The sequence below is a fragment of the Tympanuchus pallidicinctus genome, unplaced genomic scaffold (assembly GCF_026119805.1).
Source record: "Tympanuchus pallidicinctus isolate F22 unplaced genomic scaffold, pur_lepc_1.0 scaffold33, whole genome shotgun sequence".
In the NCBI taxonomy this organism is placed as follows: Eukaryota; Metazoa; Chordata; class Aves; order Galliformes; family Phasianidae; genus Tympanuchus; species Tympanuchus pallidicinctus.
In genome coordinates this window covers 1431369-1457300 of record NW_026294751.1, presented here as the reverse complement: position 1 = coordinate 1457300, position 25932 = coordinate 1431369, and the positions used below count along the sequence as shown (strand labels likewise).

Here is a 25932-nt window from a genome sequence, read left to right as displayed (position 1 = left end):
CCCGCGGCTGCTCGGCCGATCCCTCCTGGGGCTGCGGGAGGAGCGGCGGCTCGAGGTTCCTCCCCGCGCCGAGCCGGGCAGCGGAGCGGCGCAGCCCCGAGCGGACGACGCCGGTCCAGGCATTACCGGTGTGTCGGTTCCGTTTCCGGAAGGTGTCGGTGCGCTTCCGGGGCTGAGCGGACGCCCGGCGCTATGGCCGCAGGGCTGGAGGCCGCGCTGCCCCCCGGCCCGGAGCGCTGGAGGCCCGGCCGCCCGGTATGAGGAGCGGCGGAGCGGCACGCGGCCCTGGTACGTGTCTGCCGCGGAGAGCCGCCGCGGGTCGGACCGTGGGGCAGCGCGGGGTGCCGGGCTCTGCCGGCCGGTTCCGTGTGCGGGGCGGCTGCCCTCCGCATTTAGCAGTTAACGAGTTTGAGGCGACGTGCTGACGGCCGGTTTTGTGGTGACGCTGCCTTCCGAGCCTGGAACCGTGGCAGGTTGAGCTCCTCGTGCCCAGTAACGCCCCATTGCCCCTGCAAACAGGCGCTGTTTATCCCTCGTGCGGAATTGAGTTTTGTGTCGCACCTTGCTTAGCGATGGTTGGGATTTCGGGAGCATCTGAGGCTCCAAAATTGACATTCAGGATACTGAAAATTGACATTCAGGCTACCGGTGAGGATCAGTGCTCTCTGGTTTGTGCCCACGGAGCTGGACGTGCCCTTATCTTCGTGCTGCTCAACGATTCTGTGTTCTGCTGGCTTTGTTGGTGGCTGGCACTGAGCAGCACCAGTGTGTGAGCAGTGACATCGCCGCACAGATGTGTGGTTTGTCAGTGTGTGGTTTGTCAGTGTGTTGTGCTGGAGGAGCTGGGTGAGGATCCATCGCCCGTGGGTTATTGGAAGCCCAAAAAGCCCTGAGTACTTTGCAATTTATGCTGTTTGGTGTTTCCCTGTTGAATCCAGTGGGGGGGGGGGAAGTATTGCAAGGCTTGCTGCGGTTCAGTGATTGGGAGTTGTGCTGCCAAAGGTCTCACTTTAGCACTGTGACATGGATGGTTGCTTATCTGCTGTGCTCAGCTGATAAGATTAGCTGTTTCTTTTCCTCTGCAAACACTCCGTGCTCTCCATCATGCTGAGTGAGTCCTTGCAGGAATATACCAATGACCAGTGGATATCTTCTGTGGTTCCAGAACCCTGCTGCTGCCCACAGAGGCCATGGAGAAGAGGTTGGAAGCCAAGCTCAGCATTAGTGCTCCGTTTTTGCCACAATACTGCTGGGGAAGACCTGCAAGGGAGCTGAGAAGCCTGCAGCTGCTCTACGTGTGCGCCTGCCTGTGTGCCTTCTGCTCCTCAACAGGTGATTGTGCTGCTCTGCCTGGGACCTTGTCTGTGTTGTGGGTATTTATCTCTCTCACATGTTTGAAATACTCAGAGAGGAAAGTGAAGTTATTAGCTGCTAGCCTTCATAGCTGGATTAAAACCAAACTAACTTGATGGTTGCTAAATGAGCTGTCAGAAATGTGGGATAACCAAAGCTCTGTGGAGAGGTGTGGGGCAGTGAGGGCTTGTTTCTTGTAATGCTGTATCGCTCTGGTACCCAACTGCTTATTGAGCAGCAGAGTCTGTCTGCCCCACAAATGTGGGCATCTTCACGTGTGCTGCTGGCTTTCAGACGTTTGTATCTCACAGGGAGCTTTCTCTGAGCTGAAGACCCTTTTCCTAAAAAGGAGCAGGTGATGCTCTGGTTAATAATTTCATCTGAGCTGTACTTGAAGGAGGTTGGGAAGGCAAGAGCGTTTCGAAGCACTTAATGTTTGTAAAGTCTCCACAAACACTGTATGTCAATAGTCTATTTGCCTACGGGTAATTTTTGTTTGTTTTTATGTTTCCTGTTCAAACTTGAGTAATCAACCTCTTGCTCAAGTAAATGCACCAAATGGGTGTGGAGACTTTCATGTAAAGGACTGAGGTTTCTTTTGTTTTAAAAAAAAAATCAAATTCTGTCTTTTCAGATGAACGGGTTAAATTTCTCTTAAATGTTTTAAGCCCACATCTTCCCCAGAAGGTGGCATTTTCACCCTGTGTGCACGTTGCTCTTTTGGTTTTGTAGGTATCTCTTAGGCTGCAGAGTTTGTTCAGCTGGAGAGGAATCAGAGGTGCCCAGAAATCGGTGTGTTCATGTGGGGTTACCCAGGGAGCTGTGTTGACATACTTGGTTACATGTGACAGGCTAAAAAAAGTCTGTGCAGTCAAGTTGTTAATCATTAATTCTCTATCAGGGGGGATTAACTGCCTAAGTCTATGAACCTGAGCTTATTAATAGAAACTGTTCTTATCCATTTTAGTTCCCTGCTGTTCAGCAGAGCTGTGAGTTGCATCAGAGGGACAGGAGCTCTACAGACTGAGAAGGACAGCATTTTTTGCATATATGTATACACTAGAGAACTAAAAATGACAAAAGCAGTGTTGAGGAGTGACTAAGCACACAGTGTGCAGCAGTGATGTGATTGGTGCTGTGCAAGGCTGGTTCCTTTCTGGAGCTTAGATAGGACTTGTGCACAGGGACATTCCTGCTGCAGATTTGCTTTGCATCCCCTGAAGCTGCTGGCATGGATGATCACAGTGAGCAGATTCACCACCCTGCTGGCCTGACCCAGCCTGCAGGTCCCTCTGTGCAGCTGCCATGCTTGGGATGTAGCACGAGGAGCTGTAAGGGGCTGAGCAGGTGGCTTCTCTCTAAGGAAGCCAAAGTAGGTAACTGCCTGTGCTTACAGCTGCCTCCACTCGTTTGGTACAGGTCCACATTTGCCCAGTGCTGCAGAGATCCCCATTTATAGGGCTGCAGATAGCAGTGTGGGGCTTTGTCTGCCCTTAGGGTGTTCCTATGGGATCCGAGGAGGCACAGTGTTGTGAACAGGCCAGGTGAGTTTTCTTGGCAGACCAGAGGTGAAATGCAAATGTAGATGGATAGAAGAGCTCTGCGTGATTCAGTGAAGCTGTGTGATTTGTGGCCCCTGCCCAACACCACGGGAACTGCATAGATGAGAATCAGTGTGGTTCTATGAAAAATGCTCATCTTCAGTGCTGGCCTTCCAGATTGTGAGTTGCCTGTTTAACTTCTGTTATTTCTGTGAGTTAATTGAGCTTTAAGCTATCAGTGTAGAGCAATACAAAAACCATATTGGCTTATTTCAGATAAACATGCCCTAGGTGGGCATTACCAGAACTTTGGAAATGAAGTCTGGATGAAATATAATTCAGATCTCTGCATTTTCATGGCGGGTTAAAGGAGAGCAGAGTGTTCTCAGCATGGTGGTGTGTTGTCATCTAGACTAAATCCTGGCTCTGGCATACCTAGGAGATGCTTATGGAGATTAGAGTTTCAAATTTTAGATGCATGCATATCATGCTTGTCTATGTAGTGACTTTCTCACGAGTGATGTCTTCCTGGGGAGCACTTACATTTTAAATACAGCCATTCTGTTTGTGCTCAGTTCTGTGCCTGCAGTTGGAAAGCCCTGGGTTCTGCACTGAGCCTTAGTTTGTGTGGTAGGCATGAGCCAGGGCTCAACATGAGGAGGGATGGATGAGTTCAGGATGAGAAGGGCTTTTTAAGGATGTGGAAAGCAGCACTTTCTGCACAGTAGGTATTAAGGAACAGTGCTTCACCTTAAACAGAAAGTGAGGATTTCTTTTGTTGCCTACTTTTAAGACTAACTCAAATCTCTGCAGATAAGATCCTCTTGAAATTCCCAGCAGAAGTGTTATCCTTCCTTTCGTTGCCTGCTCCTCCAAGCCCAATGTGTGCTCTGTGTGTGTGCTCACATCCTCCTGGTGCTCACAGCCCCTCCTGGTGCTCTGCCCCATTTCCACACCTGCCAGGTTGATGCCAGGTGCTCATCCCTGCTCACAGCCACGTGTTGGGGTGACTTCAGCCCAGCACTTCAGAGTGGAATGAGGTCAGCTTCTGGCCCTGGGCAGCCTGCCTGCCTGCTCTGCAAGGAAATGCTGTGTTGATGTAAAGGTGCTGTTGTCAGCATCTCTTTCTGGTGAACATATGCAATATTTCACAGATTGCAGTTTCTCAAGTGAAGAGCTTCCCTTCCTTTCTTGCAGTTCTGGGCTCAGACACCCACAGAGAGCTCTGGGCCCTTGTGATCCCCTCGCAGATCTCAGGTGCCTCCTATTGTGCCTGATGCTGGCTTGCTTCAGCTTTGTCTTCAAACTGCCTCTGCTGTGCTTGTCTCACAAATGAGCCATGAATAACATTTCTGCCTCTTTCTTTCTGCTGTATCATGAACAAACTTTGCACGTGGTCTGAGTTCCCATTTTGAGTTGAAACTCTTGGTGTTGCAAGAGGTGCACGTGGAAGGAACGTGAAAATGGCCATCACTCTTTATTTATTATTTATTATAAGGTGTCCTTATCCACTCTGGGTAAACCAAATTAATGTATTTGGAAGCCTTTAATGATGAGTAACAGAAGAGCTGTAACACCCACTGTGATGTTTGTGATAACTGGATTACAGTGAAGTGCATCTGTCATTGCTGCTCGCTTTCTTTGGTCATATAATGTTATCCCAGAGATATTGGGGGGTGATGCAGAAGGAGGGGGAGAGTCACAGCAAATCTGTGCTGCCAATTCTGGGTATTAACTGCGATTGAGAGGATCAGAGTTCATTGCCACATCAGCAGTGTGAGGTAAGTGCCTCCGTGGCAGGAACATTCTGAAGTCAAATGATAAAAGCAGCCAAGGTGGGAAATGCTGTGCTTGTGTCACAGCCTCACAGAGAGTTTCCCAGGGTTGTTGTTGCTGGAGGTGGAGGCTGGCTGCTGCTTGTGAGCTCCACTTTTGATTAGAAAAATAGGAGGAAAAAAAAAAAGGAAATTGTGACTACTTTAACAGGGGGGGAAAAAAAAAAGATCCCCATTTGTGTTGTGGTCTGAACAGGGAGGGGGCAGATCAGAGCACAGCCTCCAGCTGCACGACTCAAAGTCCAGTGGCATAGTTGGTAAAGCAATCTTCCAGTGACCTGCTGTGCCTTGGGTGCTGAGCACAGCACGGTGTAACAGTCCCATGGGTCATCAGTCTATTTTTAGGGAGTCCTTAATCTGCAGAGCTCTGAATTTTGGAAGCCTTTAATCCATTGATCCCTACAAGCACAAGAAAAAGGAAATAATCCATACGTAAAGCAATTGCTGCTCTACCCCCAGTCTGAAATCTGAAGCAGCTTTAATTGTAAAGAAATGCATGACAGATAATTGCTTTTGTACTGTGAAGCAAGGCACTGCTGGTACTGCAGGGAGGCTATGGGCAGAGCGTGCTGACTTTGCCTTGACAGCAGTGATGAGGATTTCTTGTCGACTGCTTTAGAAAACTGAGAATTGTCTTTTGTCTTCTTCGTTCCCAGATGCAGACTGGAACAGATCAAAGTGTGAGCCAGGGAAGATCGTGCTTGGTGGACGTTTGCAGTCATGGGAAGATCATCACTTGCAGCTCCTGGCAGGCTTTCACACCGTGCAGTCCTGTCAGGCTGCCTGCTGCCGGAGCCCTGCCTGTGATGCCTTCTGGTTCTCAGAAAACATGTGCATCCAGGTGAACTGCTCCGTGCCTGCCGTGTGTCAGACAGACAGGACTGGCACTTCTGATTCTGTTTTGGTGTTTTTAAAGAAATCCAAAAGCACAGAGCACTTCTTCAAGCTTCAAACAGGAAATGATGTGAAGAACCGGCTTCGCAGGTGGTTAGATTGGGGCATCCCAGTGCGGGGGAAAAAACAACCCTGGAGGTCTTTCCAGAAACGGAGCTTGGCAAATAACAGAGTGCAGCTCCTGAAAGGGGACACAGCAGCCAGCCCTGGTGGTGGGGCTGCAGCCAGAGCATCAGACAGCAGACCTGGAAGCAGCCGAAGAGACGCAGAGCGCCTGAAGGATCGAGTGCTGAAGCAGCTGGGGGAGGACAGGCCTGTTCCTGAGGCCCATCCAAATCAAAAGAAAGACTTGCTGAAAAATGGGCCCAATCCTCAAGAGCAGAAAACCAAAAGCCCATTCCCTCCTAAAAGCAATAATGTGAATGGATCTGGTGATGCAGACAGTGCTGGCTTCCCACAGGTGAGTGATTAATGGGGCTGTCTTGGACAGCTGTTGCTCTCCTGCTTTTGCTTTATATAGATTTGGACTGTTTGCATGATAGAATAACTTTCTAGATGTCTGCTTTCAGTCTCCTGTCAGCAAGGCAAGGACAAGTGTTCATTTTCTGCTTTGTTTTGTATATTTTGAGGGGGGATGAGTTGTTTTTTTTTTTTCCCTACTTCTTCCTATTTGGGATAAACTGAGAAGGAAGATGGAAATAATAATAATAATGCTTGCATTTTGTATGAAATCATGGACTGTACTGACCAAACGAGATGCAAAAGTGAGGTATGATAGTTGTGATGTCAGTGGGAAGCACCTGAAGTTGACACCTGTTGCCCATTAAAGTACCTTTTTGGATCCACAAAGTCAAAAGCTGTTTCCTTTGGAGCACTGAACTGAAGCAGCCAGATAAATTATTCTTGGACTTTTATGCATAGGGTTTCCCATGTCAGCCTGCTTACTTGTGTTGGCATCTGAACTCTCTTCTTTTTTTCTCTTTTTGAAGGCTTTCAGTTTTCCAAATCCCCAAAAGCTTACGTTGGCATTGGTTGAATGAAAGCAGTTCAGGCTCTGCTGCAAACGCGCGCCACGTTAATCCAGCAAATCCAGATGTTGGTCCTAAGAGAAGTTAGCATTAACATCTGCAGATAGAAATATTTCTAAAAATACACAGAAAAGCCCACAAATGACAGTGAAACGAGAAGAATCCTTTGTGAAATTCCTTGCATATCTTCTGCCACACCTCCAGGATTTGAAGCCTGGTGCCTTTTCCTGTTGCTACTGGAAATGCCTGAATTTCTTTCTCTCCTTTGAATGCAAATTGTGGTTCCAGGTGAGGCTGTGAGCAGGATGTGGAGAGCAGCCAAGAGGCACCACGTGGAGCTGCAGGGCAGCCCTGCTGCCATGTGAAATCATGCACCAGGACTTCACAAATGTTTGAGTTTCCAGAGCCTCGCAGCACCCAGGGCTGACATAAAAGCTCAGCTTTCTCTCTCCCCTGCAGTACTGCAGCATTCCTACTCTGCTGCTTTTTCCCCTCCTCCTCCTATTTGAGATTTACACGGTGACCCCATCCTCTCATTTATGCTGCACATAACCTGTGTTGAGAGCTCTATTGCTCTTGAAGAGCTGCTGTATCTCCCTGCTTGTTCTGCACGGAGCTGAGTGTTCATTATAACTGTTCAGTGCCTGTCAGAAAATGGGCTGCAAATATTAAATTACGTGGAGTAATCAATGGGTGAATGTTGCTAAGTATCCAAATTTCCCATGTGTACAAGTGCTCCTCTTTGTCATTAAGGTGCACTGTTGGGTGGATGTGAGGGGCAATGGGTTTCCTTCACCTTTCTGGTTTTTGCTAGCAAGAAGATCTGGATGTTTGATGAAATTCTTCCTAAAAGGTGATGAAATTCCTGTCAACCACATTTCTGAGGTTTGGGATGCAGTTTTTGAGGAAGAATTAAGAAAAACCACCTTAACAGGAGTGTTGAGTTGAGGCTGGTGCTGCCCAGCCCTGGGCTGATTCCTTGGCTAGCGAAGCATCCAACTTTCAGCAGCAAAACATAAGTCAAGCTATGCAGCTGTCCTCACATTTCTGATCTGAGAGCAGTTTAATTTAGGCCAAGGATACAACATTGAAGGCTTTGTACTTGGGCCCTGGCCAGCCTTTGCAGGAGGGAGATGCCAAAGTAGGGATTTTTCCAAGCTGGGTTGGTTTGGGGCCAAAAGAAGTGAAGTTACACGCATGGGGAAATAGAATAGAAATAGAATAGAAATACAATAGAATTTAATCTGAGCTAGATTTGATCAGGTACATTGTTTGAGCAGGTGAATGCAGTGCTTCTAATGCTGTATTTGTTACAAAGGTTTGGCAGGTAGGGGTGGAAGCTGGAGGAAATCACTGCATGCAAAGCAGTGCATGCTTGGGAGCATCAAACATCTGAGGTGGGTGAGAATATTGGATGCGTGGCAAGGAGAAGATGAAAGGATTTCCCTAAAGATGCAGGGAATGGTCAGGTGATGCTTTAGGAGCCCATTGCCTCTCTGAGCTCTGATTTTCCTCTCACATTTCTGACAGCCTCACAGCCATCTGCAGTGTCACTTGCTAATTTGCAGCTAGCATTAATTTATGGCTTTATTACATCCGTGCTACAGTGGCAGAGATGGGGGAAGGACAACACAGCAGGGTGAGCTGCAGTGCACCCTCACCTGTCCTTAACTAAGGAAGGGGAATCTGGGCTTTTTCTTCAGTGAGTGATATTTGCCAAGCACTAAAATCTTTCCACCTTGTTGTAGAATTACTTTGCCAATTTTAGACTCTCACAGTGCATGCAGTAGCCAAACAGAAGTATTTAAGTGCAGCCCTGCTGATGACAAGGGCTCCAGCAGCACTGCAGCAGTCCTGCAGGCAGACCATGGGAAAATCTGCAGCCTTTAAAGTGGGGTTTTGACAACAGAGCCAACAATCAGAGCTGCAGAGAGGCTGTTTTGCATATGCACACCACTCTCACCAAAGAAAGGCCCGTTTAAGTTGAAGGAATGAAACAGAATTCTGGATCATGGGTGTTTTTCTTTAAAGTTCAGTGCAGGTTCTGATGCACGTAGCTGCTCTGTTAGAATGTTACAGACATAATGCTGTCAGACAGGGAGAGAGGTCACTTGTCCCAGACAAAGGCAGCTATAGGTTGGAATAAGAAATGTCTGGCACATTCTCTTGGGCCACTGTGCCACTTTTCTCTGTTTTGTAAGCTAATAAGATGGGACAGCTGGCAAACTTCTAGTCTTCCCCTCACCCCAGTCTTCTGTTCTTTGCTTTAAAGAATTTGGGGTTATTGGGTAAAGATAAGAAATGTCTCAGCTTACAAGCATCAGAGGCATTTTTGACTGTGATGTTGCCCCAGGCAAAGCTTATCTCACTTGAGCTGCACACAGACATTTGGCTGTCGGTTCATCCTGAAGACTTCTGGGAGGAAAAGGGTCTTTCTTAACTGTCAGGTATTTTAGGCATTTAAAGGTGTCTCAAGGAAGCATCCATCTCAGTGAAAATACTACTGAGCAAAGCAGAGCTGCAGCTGCTGTGCCTTATTTGTGACAGCTGTTCTTGCAGCCCTTGTGGGTCGATTCTCACTAAGCAAAATAAAGGTTCCCTGTGGTGGTGTGCAGTCATGGAGCCTTTCCCCTCCTGTGCCTTCCTGAAGCTGCTTGTCTTGAGTGTCTCTGAGCTCCTGCCTGGCTGCTGAGCTCTCATGTAGCTTTTCTGACTTGATCTTACTTGGTAAGAGTGTGCCAGTATCTCCAGTCACAGCTGCTGGTCTCAAGGCTGCTGCTGGAGAGCAGCACGGGGCAATGCTTTCAGGGGCTGGGGAAGGCTAGCCAGGATATGGAGGGAGGAAATTGCCTGAAACAGCAAAAAATGCTTCTGCAAAGAAACCTTCAGTGCCTCCATTGCTGCTCAAGGCTGGGCTGGCTGTTCCAATGCATGCAGAATGGCTTTATTTTAACAACCAGCATTTTATACTTAATAAACCTGGCCCGTTTACTAGCAGGATGTTGCCCACTGTAGTCTAAAGCACTTGTTGCCTGGACTGGATGCCAAAAGCATGGCATAAAAGCCTGAGAACGTTTCCTCCAATGTGAGCTTGTGTTGGATTCCCATGGTGAGGAGCAGCAGTGAGCAATCCAGTTCCAAAACACTTCCAAAGTCAAAAGCAGTGAGTTGTTCCATCTTAAACATTTAGCAGATGTTCCCCAAGCAGGGTTAGCTCAGCAGGATGTGCTGCACACATGGTGGTGCACACGTGTGTGCTTCATGGTGGAAGGTGAGCTGTCGAGAGCAGTGCCTGCTGCACTGAGAGCTGGAACGGGGCTGGGTCCTGCAAAAGGAATTTTCTGATGAAAGAAAGGAAATTGTTGCTGCCAATGTGATTACTTTCAATAAAGTTGTTCATCCTGTATAGATGTGAGCAAGCTTTCTGCCCTCAGGCTCTGCTCCCTGCCCCAGCAGCATCTCCCCTGGCATGCACTGAGGCAGTTGTTTATATCAGACCACCTTGCTTTGAAGGGAGATTTGGAATAAATTTCATCTTGCTGAAAATCTTTGATTATTAAATGAAAATGCCACTGCAGCCCCCTCTCTGTGTGCTTGCCAGCTGTGCAGCTATAGGACAAGGAGGACGTGGCCAAAACAAACGCCCCAAATGAACCCCGGTTCCCAATCCTTGTTTTCTGCTCCTTGTTATTCCACCTCTCCATTCTTTTGGTCCTGTTCTCTGCAGTTTTGAGCCCAGATCTTCTGTTCACGTCTGCCATGTCAACAGCAGTGACACTTCGGATGCTGTATTAAGATCTGAGGTCTCAACTGGTGTTCTGCTCAGCTAGAAATGGTTTCTCTGCTGTGGAATAGCATGGAGAAACGTTTTAGAAGCAGTAAAACATCATCCTTAAGGGGAGAAACAACCCAGGGACTTGTCAGCATCCCCCAAAATGAAGGAGTGCAACTTTCGGTGGAGTTCAGTATATAGAACAATCCAATGGCATTTTGATCCTCTGTGAAACAAACACAGCAAAACAAAACTGAGCTCAGTTCGACTAAAACTACTCTTTCCTTTCCAGATCCATGCAGGAACTTCTGCACCGGAGCCCCCAGTGTTGCCTACGCTCTCCAGTCCTGTGGCACTGAGCTTGACAGCTGTTGGAAAGACAGAGAAACCCGAGCTGCTGGATGATGCTTACATCCAAACCCACTCCTCAGATACGTTGCCCACCATCAGCCCTGCACAGGGGAAAAGCACAACGAAGATGCAGGCTGCTACTCCTGTGCCCAGTGGTGCTCCCACAAACAGCAGTGTTTCTCCAGTCCAGACAAACACTGCTGTGGCACTGAGCACTACTGCAGCTGCACCAGGTGAGAGCATGCAGGGATCCCTCATGGTCACCGCTTCAGGTTTTGTTGATAAACCACTGCAGCACTGAAAAGCACTGGGTCTCTTTTAAGGGTGGTGCCATCAAAAGGATGTTGGGACACGAGTGTTAGTGCGTGCAGTGCTTGGTCCCCATTAATTGGTGAGATACTGGCATCATAAATCTGCACAGGACCATTGGGTTTGTTTCCAAGAATGGACTGAAAGTAACTGTGATAAAAGTGCAGGCTGAGATGTGGTGTGAAGCACAGTCATGTGGAGCATTCCTTCAGCAGCTGGGACACGTTGTTCTCTATCAAGTTCAGCAGAAAGCTTAATGAATGTCTGTTCAAAAGGCAGTGCATCTGATTGTCTTCCATCTCTGAAATGTCAGTGCACAGCAGAGCACTGTGCCTGGCCATTTGCCCACGCTGTGCTTTGCAGCAAAGTGGCATTTCTGTTCACGCTGGCATTTCTGAAAGCAAACATTTGAAGATGGAGGAAAACAAAAATGCACTTTGGGCAGCTCTGTGAACCCACACAGGCCATCATCTCACCCCGTGGGGACGTGTTGCTCATACTGACCAATGCGTGCTGGTTGTGTGAGAGCTCAGCATTCAGTTAATCCAATTTTCTGCATTTCTTTTGAACGTAGGGTTTCTTTTCCCTTACAAGGAAACAAACAGAACGTGTAAAGGAAATGTTGCATCCAAGGATGTTTTAGGCAGGCAGCTGGTTGGATGCCTGTGCTAACAAGTTAGCGTTCTTTTTAGGGACTTAAACCCAACTAAAACTGAAAGACTTATTTAAAATGTCTTCAGTGGTTTGTGCTGGAAAAGCAGCATAGCCAGGGCCTCCTTGTTTTGCTCAGTGGTGCAGAGGTGGTCACGTGAAGGGTGTTTTTTTCTCAGAGGAGTTTTAAGTTTTTCTCTGTTTGTTTTCTGATGAGGTCAGGTTTCTTTTTGCCTTGGAACTCTTTGCAGCTTGAAAGACTGATGGGGCTGTAAAATCTCAGGAGGTGGAGTAATTGAGGGAGGGAAGAAAGGATCTGATAAATTTGTTTTCTCTTAGTTGAGTGGTTGATTCCAATAGCTATCAAACAAATGGAAGTAAGGCTAAATATTTACTGGTGTTTTCCATGTCCATCTTTACTTGGATTTTTGGCACCTATCTTTGGAACACTGTCTTTGATGGGATCAAACTAGGAAGTAGCAAACTAGGAAGGAGTAAGCTTTCTTTGTCTGCCAGTTGATTTGAAGTGGTATTGGAGGAAAGGTCATAGTAAGTGCTGCAGTGATTTCCTATTTGGAAAAGAAAAGGATAAGAAGAAAATCTAAACAAAAGGATCCTGTTTGTATTCTGAGTTCCTGTACTCAGTGCTGTAGCTATGCAGATTTTAGAAAATTTCTTTGCCCCCAAGCAGTTTTTAACTAAGAAATGCCTTGGATTCTTCGTGTATTTGTAAAGATCTGAAATTGCAGTTTGGTAAATAGCACTGTTTGTCTTGCTTTGCCATAAGGCTGCAGCTGGGTTCTCTGCCTAAAACCTGTCAGCAAAAAGCCCTTCACATCCTGCTGGACCTGGCTGCCCAGAGGCCCCTGTGCAGGGCCTGAGGGTCACATTTCAGCTCTTCAGAAAAGGAGCAGGAGCTGCTCAGCATCTGCAAAGGGTTGAAGGTGACTGAGTAATTTTGCCCATTAGCGCTCCTGCTTTAGCAACGAAACTGAAACCTGGAGCAGGAGTTGCACTGAGTGATGAGGTGTTTACAAAATACACCCATTTGCTGCTGAGTTTTATTCCACAGGCTCTGAAGCAAAGGTGGCTTTTAGGTACGTGTGTAATTATTCCGTTTCTCTTTCAATTCTGTCTTTTTCCCTCTCAGTTATGAAGGAGTTGGTGGTTTCTGCTGGAGACAGCGTAGAAGTCACCCTGCCAAAGAACGAAGTTCAGCTGAATGCATTTGTGCTTCCTGAACCACCACCTGGTAAGGCTTCCCTGGGGCTCCTGCCAAGGGCAGGTGATGGTGAAAAGACCAACAGGCATTACAAACAGCATTAAAAAAGCATTACAAACAGCAATCTTGGAAGTGTCTTTTGTCAGAAGACAGTTTCCGTGTCAGTAATAGCAGCAGGAGTGGAGGCAAGCAAGTGACGTGGTGCACAGCAGCAGGGGGAGATGTGTCCCTGTTCAGAAACTGGCATTATGTTGTGCCTGCAGGATTTGTGAGCACAGTAATGCTTTTCTCTCTTACCATCCTGAGTTGTGACTGTTCCGAAGCTCTCTAATGCCTTCCAGGCAGAAAGATGGGCTTTGGCTTTGGAGTAAACGTGTTTAGGAGCACAGATTGTCTCTTGTCTTGGGTGTATTCCCAAAAAGCTGCAGTCCAGACTCTAAGCAGTCTCATTTCTCCGTGCAGCAGAATGGGCCTTGTAAATGTTTAATGTCTGCCTTTTTTTTAGCAGGCAGAAAAGCAGTCTTTTAAAAACTAACTTCTGGAGCTTTTCTTTTTTGTTATTTTTTCAAGGAACCACTTATTCCTATGAGTGGGAACTGATTACTCATCCGAAAGACTACAGTGGAGAAATGGAAGGGAAACACTCCCAGACCCTTAAGTTATCTAAGGTAAAGCTTTTGCTGCTTGGTGTCCTGTTGTATGGAATGCCAAGTGAGGAAAACAGGAATCCTGGCAGCCAGGAAAGACTTGTATGATTTCACAATGAAGAGGAAATAGCACGATGGGCCAGCAGCCAACATTTCACTACAGGCCCTCTTCTGAGTCCCTTAGAAAAAGGAGGTTGCTCTGGAATGAGGGGGAGAGATGGATTTCAGGATCTAAAAGCTGCCTACATGCCATGTGTCAAACTCAAAAGGACACAATTTAACATTAACAAAAGGTTGTGAATGTTTCTACTACCGAAACACTGCAGTGGTCTGTTTAGGTTGGAAGCCTTGTGCTAGTCTCTAAAAGGACTGGCAGGTTCCATTAGCTTGGAGAGATGGAATACCTCCTGCATGTCCCTGGCTGCTGCTTTTAGACAAGACCTAAAGGAATGAAAGGATTGTTGGTTTCTGCACATGGAGTTTCTTAACAAGAGAACGACTTTAAATATTGCATGAATATACACTTCTGTTTTTATGAGACATTCCTTTGAGCATCATGGATTCTTCTGCACTCAGAACAAAATGTGCAGGCATTAACTGTGATACCATGCAGAGAAAAGCACTTCAAAAGCAGCACATCTGTCCCTGTCAGGTTTTCAGTCTCTTGGATAGCATGACTTGTGCAGCACCCAGACCTCATTCTGGTTCAGCTGTGATGAAAGGGTGACAAACTGACTCATGTCCCCTAGAAGAAAGAGAAGAAATACATTTTTTTGGTAAAAACACATAAGAAGAGATCTTTTTTTCTTACATTCAGGCTTTTTAAATCTCAAGCACAGTCTGCTCGTACAGATTCCTGTGGCCACACAGCCTGAACTAATCCCTCAGACCTGTTCTGTTTGCTTGTCGTTGATGGAAAGTCAGTCTTGACTGACAATCCTGTCACCAGTGGCAGTAAGAAATATTAGTCTTTAGTTTCTGATCAGTTGTTGTAAACTGAAATATGCATAGCAACATTTTGGCTTGGAAGCCGTGCTTTGCCTCCTATGCGTGGATTGGAGCAGAATTGTGTGTTTTGTGCTTCTAATACAGCACCAAGGCATGGTGAGTTGACTTTTCAGCAGGTCAAACTGTGGTTCTGCTGTCTTGATCGAAGGTGAATAATTGTTTGTGTTTGCTTTCCAGCTTACTGTTGGCCTGTATGAATTCAAAGTTGTGGTCGATGGGGAAAATGCACACGGAGAGGGCTATGTGAATGTGACAGTGAATCCAAGTGAGTTCAGTGTCAGTGCATCTGTTGTTAACTTCCTGCCTCTCTGCTTTGCTTACTTGACTGGACCCTAGATTAACATCATGAGAATTGATTGTGCTCAGATCTCAGTGTGCGTTGAGTCATTTCCTGAGATGTGAAGCTATGCTGATACACAGCTGTTTGCTGTACCACATGCAGGCCAACCACCCAGTGCAAGGGCTGGAATACTGATACACAAGTGCTCAGGAAATGCCTCAGGCTGGCAGAGCTCTGTTGCAATAGAAACTAGAAGCTGTAGGTGCTGCTCACTTAGAATCATCTCGTCTCAGCATGGGAGCACTGATGGACTGCAGCCATTTCTGGAGTACTCGTGTGGTAGCAGTTCTCCTCCTTCCTTGTTTAAGCTCTTTTTGTTAGCACTGCTTCCCTGCACTGGTTCAGAACTTGCTGGAAGCAAGAATTATTGTGTTGGTGATCATGCAGATCTCTGTGCCTGTCCTGAAGCTGCACAGCACATCTGCTCCACATTTTGGACTCCTGGATTCTCCAGGCTATCAGTTAGATGACTGCAGGGTCTGAAGGGATAGATAGAGCTGGGGAGAGGGCAGATGTGCACCATGTGTTCTGCTTCCCACTCCTAGTGCCCAAAAGCAAAGCAGTTTTCTAGCTCCTCGGCTAGGACCTTGTACCATGGTCTGCCTGTAGGTGTCATTGTAACAGCTCTGTTTTTGTTGCAGAGCCTCGAGTGAATCGTCCTCCTGTTGCCATCGTCTCCCCACCCTTCCAGGAGATTTCACTGCCAACCATTTCAACTGTTATTGATGGCAGCCGTGAGTACCTCCTGCTTTCAATAGTTTGCTGTGCCTGGTTTCTTTGTGTTTGGTTCTGGGCTGGTGGATAAGTTCAGTGCATAGAATCAGCTTCTCCTGCTAGGAAGGGGGAATCCACATGCTGACACACAGGCACCTCTCCGTGTTTCCTCCTGCAGATGCTGCCCTGAGTGATTCTCCTAGAAAAAAAGGGTTCTTAATCAAAAGGACTGGCCTCTCGTGTTAAGCTTCACGTGCCTTGGTTAGCTGACACATCACTTGTGATGACCCTGGCCCACAGTAGAGCTTTTCAGGAGTTTCTTTAAATGCTGGTCCAGGACTAGTACTCTTTTATCTGTATTTTTTGGTTTTGTGTTTGGGTTTTTTTTGCATTCCCTCAACACACAAACCTGGAATCAAGGATATTCAAATGCACCTCTGAAGCAGAGCAGACGAGGGCAGACACTTTGGGTATCTGAGGTTGGGTTTGGACCAAAAAAGCTTTTGCTCGCTAAGCCCAGCACTGAAGTGGAGAACTGAACATCTGGGATTGTGAAGCATTATTTTCCAGCTCCTTGTATGATTTTCTTTCATAATTGACACAGAAAGCACGGATGATGATAAAATTGTCAGCTATCACTGGGAAGAACTGAAGGGTCCTTTGCGGGAAGAGAAGGTTTCCAGTGACACTGCCATTCTGACACTGACCAACCTGGTTCCTGGCAATTACACTTTCAGGTAGGTTGCACCTTTGCCAGTTCTTGTTCCCTAAGGATAAAATGTACAATACTCCTGAAGTCAGCCTGCTCTCCAAGCAAACAGGAATGGCGCTCTGTTTTCTGATGTATTCATCAGAATTTCAGGTGGTTTCATAGCTTTTCACTTTAAAAAAGATAAGCTATCTGGCTGCTTGTTGTTCTTAATTTGTAGCACTGGTCCAAGACGATGAAGGTACTTTTTCACCTCTAGATGAGGAAAAGGAAATACTGCCCTTAAGTGTCTTAACTTTCTAGCTTTTCTTGTGCCTCTCCAGCCACCATTTTATATTCTGCTCTTACAATTGTGACTCTGGGTTGCTTTCACAATTATCTGTGCTTTTCCTTCAGTCTAACAGTAGTGGACTCAGACGGTGCCAGCAACTCTACCACTGCCAACTTGACAGTGAACAAAGCAGTGGATTACCCCCCAGTGGCAAATGCAGGCCCAAACCAAGTGATCACCCTGCCTCAGAACTCCATCACCCTGTATGGCAACCAGAGCACTGACGATCACAGCATCGTCAGCTACGAGTGGCTGCTCAGCCCTAACAGCAAAGGGAAAGTGATGGAGATGCAGGTCAGTGCAGGTCTCCTATACTCATCTCTGATTACTCGTTAGCTGTTTAGTTGTTTTTTTTCTATGTTTTTTAAATGGCTGATAGCAAATCTGCCTTTTAAGCTTACAGAGTAAGAATGTGACGATTCGGTGCTTCAAACTGAATCCACACAGAGATGCTATTAGCTTATGGCTGAGCTGGTGCACCAGTCTAGCCACAGGTTTTCAGTGGCATCCTATTTCCTTTCTTGAGCAATGCAGCTTTAAATACTGCTTGAGGATAGAGTATTAAGAGAAATGAGAACTTGATAGCTTTGGACTCTGCTGTTCCATATAGCAGGTCTCAGCATAGCTTGTATCTCCTTTTAACCTATGTGACTGCTAGGGAAGCGTGCTTTCTGTCTGCTCAGTTGCTGACTCCTCAGAACATTAGTGAATACTAAATCAATGGTGCTATAGGGTGGATGCTTAAGTGCAGTCAAAAGGTGTGGAGCCAGGCTGTGTCATCTTTTATCTAACTAAAACAAGGGGCAGGATGGCACTGAGATTCCCAGAAGTGACTCAAGACTTCTGGTCCTTTAACAGGAGGTAATAATAAACACCTGGAACCTGCTGATAACAGTGGCTTTAGAAACAGAGTCTTCATATCTATAATCATTGCTGGAGAGAATCTTCTCAATGCATTAATATGTTTTCTCACAGGGGGTGAGGACACCAGTCTTGCAGCTCTCTGCACTGCAAGAAGGTGACTACACTTACCAGCTAATAGTGACTGATTCTGCTGGGCACCAGTCCACTGCAGAGGTCACTGTGATAGTCCAGCCAGGTAAGCTGCCCTTCCTTGCTTTTGCTTCTTCAGTTCCAGGTGGGCATCACTGTGTCAGCATACTCTAGATCTTGTAGTAGCTTTCTATTGCTTCCAGAAAAGCTTTAATTGAGGACCTTTCCAGGACTTTATGTTGCTGATGAACCAACTTAAGAAAATCTCTACAAATATTACCCTTGTAGGCTGTTATCTTATTTTTCACAATGTCATCTAGTTAGTATTATTCACCTGTGATGGCAGGATTGTGTTTCCTGAGTGCTGTCTCTGCTCACAGTGCAGGAGCAGGAAAGGTGAGGTAATGCTGAGTGGATGAGAGTCAAAAATCAAAACTCCTAGATTTCATTAATCTACCTTTTAGTGTAGATGTGTCAATAAAACTCTGATCTGAATTCTTAGCTGCTTTTTGACTCACTTGGTCTGAGTTGATTGAAATAATGGGCAGAAAATATGTAGGGATTCTTGGAGGAACTTCTTAATGCTGGGGAGCAAGCTCCACCTTTCTGGCATCTGTGTAAAAAGTATTGCAATGCTTTTTCAGAGAACAATAAGCCCCCAAAGGCAGATGCTGGTCCTGATAAAGAATTAACTCTTCCTGTGGACAGCACCACTCTAGATGGCAGCAAGAGCTCAGATGACCAGAAAATAGTCTCCTTTCTTTGGGAAAAAACACGGTGCGTATCAACTTCCAGCCCTTTCTTCTGCAAGCATCTGGGTCTTTCATCTCAACCAGGACACATTTACCCCTCTTGTCTTAAATCCTTGCCACATCAGGCATGATGAGCTCCACCACTGACTAGAGTGAATGTTGCCCTTTTTTCTTTTGATTACCTTGCTGTGATGGGAGAAAATAATTTTGCTTTCTGCCAAGCACTTGGTTGTATTTCCAGGTAGCTGTGTTTCCAACCCTGTAAACTCTGCTTGAGCCTCATGGTCAGCTCCCACGCTGTGCAAAGTTGAAACTGATCCTCTTGTGCTCTGTTTAGGGGACCAGATGGTGTCAAGTTGGAGAATGCCAACAGCAGCATTGCCACTGTAACAGGCCTCCAGGTTGGGACGTATGAGTTCACTCTTACAGTTAAGGATGAAAGGAACTTGCAGAGCCAAAGTTCTGTCAACGTTATTGTCAAAGAAGGTAGGTCCAGCCGTACACAGAACTACCTGGGGCCCAGGTTATCTCTGAGCAATTGAGCAAGAGGCAAACTTAGGAGGAATGGACGAAGGATGAGGAGCAGAGCACTGAAATTGCCTGTGTTATCAGATGTCTGCCCTTTCCTGGAGGAGTGATGTTGTTCACTGATTCCCACAGTACCTAATGGCACTTCACCAGCTTTAGGGGGGGATTTCTGGGTTACAGCAGAGGCTGAAGGCTGTAGCTTTTCATTGGGCACTACCAGATTTCTCTCCAATTGTTTCTTTCTGTTTGCTTAGAGATAAACAAGCCGCCAGTTGCAAAGATTGCGGGGAATGTTGTCATCACCTTGCCTACAAATACAGCTGAGTTGGATGGATCAAAATCCTCTGATGATAAGGGAATTGTCAGCTACTTGTGGACTCGGGATGAGGGGAGCCCTGCAGCTGGGGTAAAGTTTCTTTTATAAATGGCATCCTGCAGCATCACAGCAGTCAGAGAGAGGGAGCGTTGATAGCTCCTGAGGAAGCATCGAGCTGATCATTGCCCTGGTTACTTTTTAGTGATAAGCCATCCTGGTTTGATGCTTAGTTTACTGATACTTGCTTTGCTCTGCCTTCCAGGAGGTCTTAAATAATTCAGACCACCATCCGGTGCTTCTCCTGTCCAATCTGGTAGAAGGAACTTACACATTCCATCTCAGAGTAACGGATGCCAAAGGAGAGAGTGATGTGGAAAGGACCACGGTGGAAGTCAAACCTGGTGAGTGGTTTTTGTGCTGTAGCAAGTTTGCCTACAGTTCATTGGCCTTCTGTTCTGAATACAGTTTATACTGCAAGTTCTGGGTCCTGCTTGGAAGTGTAAAAGGTCAAACGTGTGGGGGAAAACAGTCATATTTTCATGTGGTTCTAGGAGGCTGACTCTTACCATTTGTCATTATCTATGAGGGTCATAGACCTGTATTCTGTACTTTTGGATTCAAACCAGAAGCATTTTAGAAGGATGCTAGAAACCTGACTTGTACCTGGACTGTTAAATAGAAGATCTGAAGGTCTGTGCTGTCTGTGTTCTCACTAGATCCCAGGAAAAACAACCTTGTGGAGATCATTCTGGATGTGAATGTCAGCCAGCTGACTGAGAGGCAGAAGGGCATGTTCATCCGACAGATAGGAGTTCTGCTGGGGGTCCTTGACTCTGACATCACTGTGCAAAAGATCCAGCCGTACACTGAGCAAAGGTAGGATTTGTCTGTGAAGGCACAAGGAGAGGAATTGCTCAAGTGTTTAGTGACCAAGGGGCTTTTTTTTTCCCTGGGGAAGCAGATTGGATAACCAGGACATGCCAAGACCTTGTGTGAAATTGATGTTTCTGAGTTGCCAAGCAGGTCTTGGTTATCCTTCACCTCTGGAGGTGGTGACTGTCCAGAAAAGCTTTGCTGTCTACACAACTAGTTCAATTTAATGTGAAATTAAATGTTGAGAAACAGTGTAACAGCTGTTAGAACAGAAAATAGAAGGTTGGTTTTGACTGCAGCGTGGTTGAAAGTAAGCTACTGCTGGCCTCTTCTAAACAAGTGTTAGTTTGCATGTGGGCCACATTGTCCATATTAACAGCATTCTGTTGTTGCCTGAGGTGTGACTGAGGGTGCTGGAGGTCCAGGCATCCCACGGTAAGGGAGGAGATTATGAAAACAGTAAGGCCCTAAGGCTTGGGTATTTCCACATTCAGTGTGAGCACGCAAAGTTGTGCTTGGAGATGTTTGAAACTTGGCTTGACGAAGCCATTAGCAAACTAAAAACCATCCCAGCTTTGAAGATGGGGTTGGATCAGATGTCCCAGTGGGGTGTCTGCTGCATGAGCAGGTTTACCTGAAGTTCGACTTCCAAATAAATGTGGGATTCTGAATGAGTCCCTGTAATGACAGACAGAGGGGAATGACTGCGTGGTGTTTGGAGAAGCAGTGGAGGTAACCATTCTGTCTGACTTGCAGCACGAAGATGGTGTTTTTTGTGCAGAATCAGCCTCCCCATCAGATCTTCAAAGGACGGGAGGTGGCCTGGACTCTAAGAAATGAACTGCGGAAGCAGCAGTCAGACTTCCTCATCTTCCGGGCACTGGAAATCAACACAGTCAGTAAGTCAGAGAGCTGCTGTGATGTGAGCTGATGCCTTTTGCACTCTTTTTGGATGCTTGCAAGAACGGCAAGAATTTTCTGAGCCTGTTCACATGTGAAGTTGCTAATGAAGCAGGACTTCGCTGCTTTGGCATCAGGCCTGGGTGCTCACATTTGCCCTTCTTGCAGTTACAGCACGGTGATTGGAGTAAAAAACCTCATGGTGGTTGGCCATACTGAGCTGTCTTGTCCTTTTTTTGCTGCCTCACGTGTGAGTCACTGAGTTCACCTTGCTGTTTCTGGCCCCCAGCGTGTCAGCTGAACTGCTCTGAGCACGGGCGCTGCGACTCCTTCACCAAACGCTGCGTCTGTGACCCTTTTTGGATGGAGAACTTCATCAAGGTGCAGATGGGGGATGGCGAAAGCAACTGTGGTATGTGAAAGCTGCCTGGCTTTGCTCACCTTTAGGAGGCAAACAGAGTCTGTAGCCCGAGGTTCGCTGTGTAAGAGATGCCTGATTGCTCACTGTGACGCTGCGGTCCCTGAGCTGGTCTCACAGAGCAGATAGGAAATAGTGGCTAGGAAATGCTCTTCATGGTGAACATTTGCTAAGAGTTGAGTCCATTCTCAGTTTATAAATTATGCCCCTTTGCTACTGTGATCCTATGGGGGATTTTCTGGCACGGGAAAGCCAATTTTTAAGACAACAGACAGAAAAAAAAACCCCAAACTTGTGCAGAAAGACCCAAACCTCTGGCTTCCATTGGAGAATCAGAGATCCTGCCAGTGGTGGGTGCCAGTCTCTGTAATTCCACAAAAGGTCGAGCCTGCCTTCTTTCTTGTCTCAAGAGCAGTCATCTGAAGTGCACACTGTCAGCTGGATGAGTTGCCACAACGTCTTTATCTCTGGGGTGTTTTGCTTTCAGAGTGGAGTGTGCTGTATGTGATCATTGCCTCTTTCGTCATTGTGGTTGCCTTTGGAATCTTATCCTGGATGGTGATCTGCTGTTGCAAGAGGTGGGACTGAGGCCATAACCCCCCCAGTGTCAGTGCTGCAGAGCCAAGTGGCTGCTTTAGGAGGTGAAAGAGTTTTAAACCCAGCAGGTTGTCTGCTCAGCCCTGGGATGTTGGTTTTTCTGGCTCAGTGTTTCAAGTGGAACATTGAAGTCCTAAAACTCTGGGTCTGTTTAAGAAGTGAGACTTGGATTAGCCTGTAAATGTGCAACTAAAGCAATGTTTTTAATGTTCTGCTTTCTGATGTTAACAATAGTCTGAAATAAGCAAGTATTCTGGCTTTGAAGATCAGTGTGTTGCTCTGTTTTGTTTTTCTTCCAACTGTTCTGAAGAAGCAGCCTGCCTCTGAATTCTGTCTTTCCCCCTTTAGACGAAAAGGAAAATCCAAAAGAAAAAGCAAATACAAGATTTTGGATGCAACGGATCAAGAAAGCCTGGAGTTAAAACCAAATCCCAAAGCAGGTAAAACATGAGAGGGAAGAGCTCAGCAGTTCCAGAATGCGTGCTAAGAAAACTCTTCCTCGGTGGACTTAAAAACCACAGAGTGAAACAAACACGATGTTTGTCACTGATGGATGAGTCTCTGAAGATCTCAGCTTGTTTCGTTTGCAGACAGGCTGTTTAATCAAGTTAACTAACTTTGGTTTAAATATTTGGGGCTGAAACTGGCGTAGTCCAAGTGTTTCTGCTTCTCATCACAAAGTGGATGCACATAAGCCCTTCAGAGCCTGACCTGATCCAAGAAGTCCAGACCTGGGTGTCAGCTGCAGCTTCTCCAGCTCCCAAGTTTTCCATGTACTCTTTTCAGTCCATTTGCTTCTTGCCAGCATCCAATTCCTTGGCAAGGCTGAGCATGAATTCAGTGTCTTTGAGCATTTCACTGAACTGATTGACACTGACTGGTAAACAAAAGGACACCAAGCAACATCAGCATTCTTGGTGGCCTGCAGAGAGTGCTGTTCATGTCTGCCCTCATGTTCTCCCACTCCACAGTACTTGTTTGTATGTGAATCCATTCCATTCCTCGTGGGCATGAGGCTCTGAGAGCTTCACCCAGCCTTTAATTTTTGCTGGAATCAAATGCTTCTCTTAGGAGGGAGACCAGTGAGGTCCACAGTGTTCTCTGTGGCTGCAGGCTTGGATCAGGTCGTATCTGATACCAAAAGCCAGCCTTTGTCACCTGCTGATTGACCAGGGGAGGAGGCAGGAATGGGAAGGTGCCTGCAAAGCCTGGCCCTGCCAAATGCAGCGCAGTGCTTGGGCTGCTGAAATATGTGTTCTGATTGAGAATGTTGGTCCTGCTGTTAGAGGGAGCGAAAAACAGTCCCTGGTCCTTGATTACTATGGAAAATAATGACTCATCCTAGTGCTATCCCATGCAGCAGTGGTCCAGCAAAGCAAATGTGCCTGATGGTGGCACTGAGGGCACTGCAGCAGCAGAGCTGGACGCATAACTGAGAGCTGCACAAATACAGCTGCTTCTGTAGAATAAAAATCAGGTGGGTTTCCTCCTCAGCACCCAACTCTGCCTCACGGTGCAGGAGAGCCCCACTGTTAAATAAAGGCCTTGTTGTTCTGCAGGCTGTTGCAAAGGTGCCTCAACCATTTGCTCCCTGATAACCAAACTCATTTTGCCTCTTCCAGGCCTGGCTGCTGACGGACGTCTTCTTTCCTTCTAGATACGTCCAGGGAGCATTTCCTAACAGAGGAAAGGCTGCATTTCTCCATTAAGGAAAAGCTAAATTTAAATGTTTCCTCTGCTGACAATATCAGCAAATGTCTCTCTCCCGTCCTTGCGCATTAATCTGAATTCAGCCCATTAATTTATCTCCCTCCCCTTGCAGGCAAGAGAAGCAGAGAGTAGGGAAAGGAGTAAGAATGCAGTGATCTCCTCTTGCACACCTGCATGTTCTCTTTACCACAGCCCCCAGGGGGCTTTCTAGGCAGTGCCCTCAGCAAGGTCAGGGAGGCAGACCCCAGGTATTCTGCGGTTTGTTTCCCTGCCCAGGCCTTGTGCTTTGCTCTGTGTGCAGCGTCTGCATCACCTCGTGTCACACCGAGGTTTCTGAAACGGGATCAACTCTGTTTTTGGCTTCAGCCTGTGAGGGAATGAGTGTCAGATGGGGGGAGGTCAGGTGAGGCCACCGCTGTGACGTGACGTGAAATGAGACGGGGATGGAGGGAGCTGTGGTTGTGCAGTGCTGAGTTGCTTTAACCTGCAGATCTCTCTCCTTCAAAGGTGGCAGGCAGAAATCCCAGGTCCTCAACACCAGCCTGATGCACTCGGAGTCGGAGCTGGACAGCGATGAAGCCATCTTCACCTGGCCTGACCGGGAAAAAGGGAAGCTGCTCCGCAGCCAGAACGGCTCCCTGCGCAACGGGCAGGTGACACTGAAAGCCAAGAGCCAGAGGGAGGAGGTCCTCTAGCTGCCTTCAGGTGGCCTTTTGCTGGAGCTCGGTGGGGAGGAGAAGGCCCGTCCCTGTTCCACAAAGGCCTTTGGAGGCCGCTTTGGTTTGGACAGCAGCTGCTAACTTGTTTCGTAGAAAATAACTCTGTGGGTTTCTTTTCGTTCAGTTAAAACTGGTTGTACTTGAATTTGAACTGCAAGGAAAATCAAAGGGAGGAGAAGACAACTGTGAACCGCAGGCATCAGAAAAGGCAGAGCTGGATCTGGAAGGAGCGACTGTGGGTGTGCAGGACCCTCCTGTCCCACCTCACTGCAGCACAGGAAGCACCTGTGGACTTCCAGGCTCTTTGCCTTGGAAATCTGTTGAAGAAGGAAGGGCAGAGCTGCGCTGCAGGCTGTGCTCTGAGCTCCCTCCAGGCTCCAGCAGCTCGCCACCAACTACTGCTGTCCGTTCTGTTCTTTTCTTTCCACCTTCCCTAATGGTTTAAGCGCTATTTTAATTTAGGCTTGTCCTTTCACAAGCACTGGCTGTTTTGTAGCATAGAGGAGGAGGAATCTAAACACTGTGGTCATGCTGCATCAGCTTGCAGGTAGGAGAGGGTTTTGTAGCCATCTTAAGTAACGGTCAGACTTTTCTCACTGGGATGGCATTGTGGAGAAGCTGACCTGTCTGTGGTAATTAGCTGGGCTGGGAGACCCCCTCCTGCAGCAAGCTCTCCTGTTTGGTACCAGAGCAGGGAAGGACTCTCACCTTTGGTACCTCTGTCTCACGGCAGACTTAATTTCCAAAGCTCTGAGATGTCATTCGGCACCCCCAGCACTTTCTGTTGGTCTTTAAGCCCTCCACGAGTCTGAACATCAACCATATCTCAGTTCTGAACTGCAGTGGGGTAAGGGAACCCTGAGAACCTGGTGAGTGCCGGGGTTCAGCTGTGGTCCTTCCCCAGAGCTGCTTCTGTATCTCACTGTGCTGCTGTCATGGGCTGCAGCCCCGTCCTCTCACAGGCACAAAGGATGCCGCTGCTCCTCAGTGCTTGGGTGGGCAGTTTATTGCCTTCCTTTGTGTTTAAAACTGGAAGACTCGTTTCACTGGCTTTTGTTTTGTTTTGTTTTGTTTTGTTTTTTTGAGCTGTGAAAGCCAAAAGGCTTTGACTTCCTCGGTTGTATTTATATTGCTGCACTACTGATCTGTGTCGAGCGAGTTGAAGATTAAACACTATCGAAGGCGGGGGGACGTCGCCCTGCTGAATGTGGCCATGGCTGCTGCTGAGTTTATGTTCTGGGCCGTCCGTTGTCTCCCCCTCAGCCCACACGCAGGGATGCTGTGCCACAGAGGTGCCCCCACATCTGGAAGGCTCACAGCTCGGTGCTGTGCTGCAGGGCTGCTCGCGGCCCGGCGTTTTTGGGCACCGCCGCCCTCTCGTTCGGATGGAGGACGAACGGAGCTCGAGAGAAGGAGGGTTT

The 25932-nt window shown here is 47.2% G+C and overlaps 1 protein-coding gene across 4 annotated transcripts; it reads left to right on the top strand.

Moving 5' to 3' along the window:
* The first annotated feature begins 61 nt into the window (after nt 1-61).
* Nucleotides 62-25721, top strand: KIAA0319L (KIAA0319 like). Of its 4 annotated transcripts, none has more exons than XM_052698636.1 (21): nt 63-288; nt 1166-1332; nt 5386-6083; nt 10716-11007; nt 12885-12986; nt 13527-13624; nt 14789-14876; nt 15593-15685; nt 16270-16402; nt 16771-16999; nt 17681-17804; nt 18343-18475; nt 18788-18936; nt 19233-19384; nt 19557-19695; nt 20011-20170; nt 20924-21066; nt 21357-21479; nt 21973-22063; nt 22431-22522; nt 24300-25721. In XM_052698636.1, exons 2-21 carry the CDS (start codon nt 1191-1193, stop codon nt 24485-24487), a joined length of 3369 nt encoding a protein of 1122 aa, XP_052554596.1. In that variant the 5' UTR covers nt 63-288; nt 1166-1190; the 3' UTR covers nt 24488-25721. The 4 variants fall into 4 exon arrangements, with proteins under 4 accessions (XP_052554598.1, XP_052554596.1, XP_052554597.1 ...); XM_052698637.1 differs by lacking the exon at nt 63-288 and adding an exon at nt 528-648; XM_052698638.1 differs by lacking the exon at nt 21973-22063 and having other exon boundaries at nt 62-288; nt 24300-24422.
* The last annotated feature ends 211 nt before the right edge of the window (nt 25722-25932 follow it).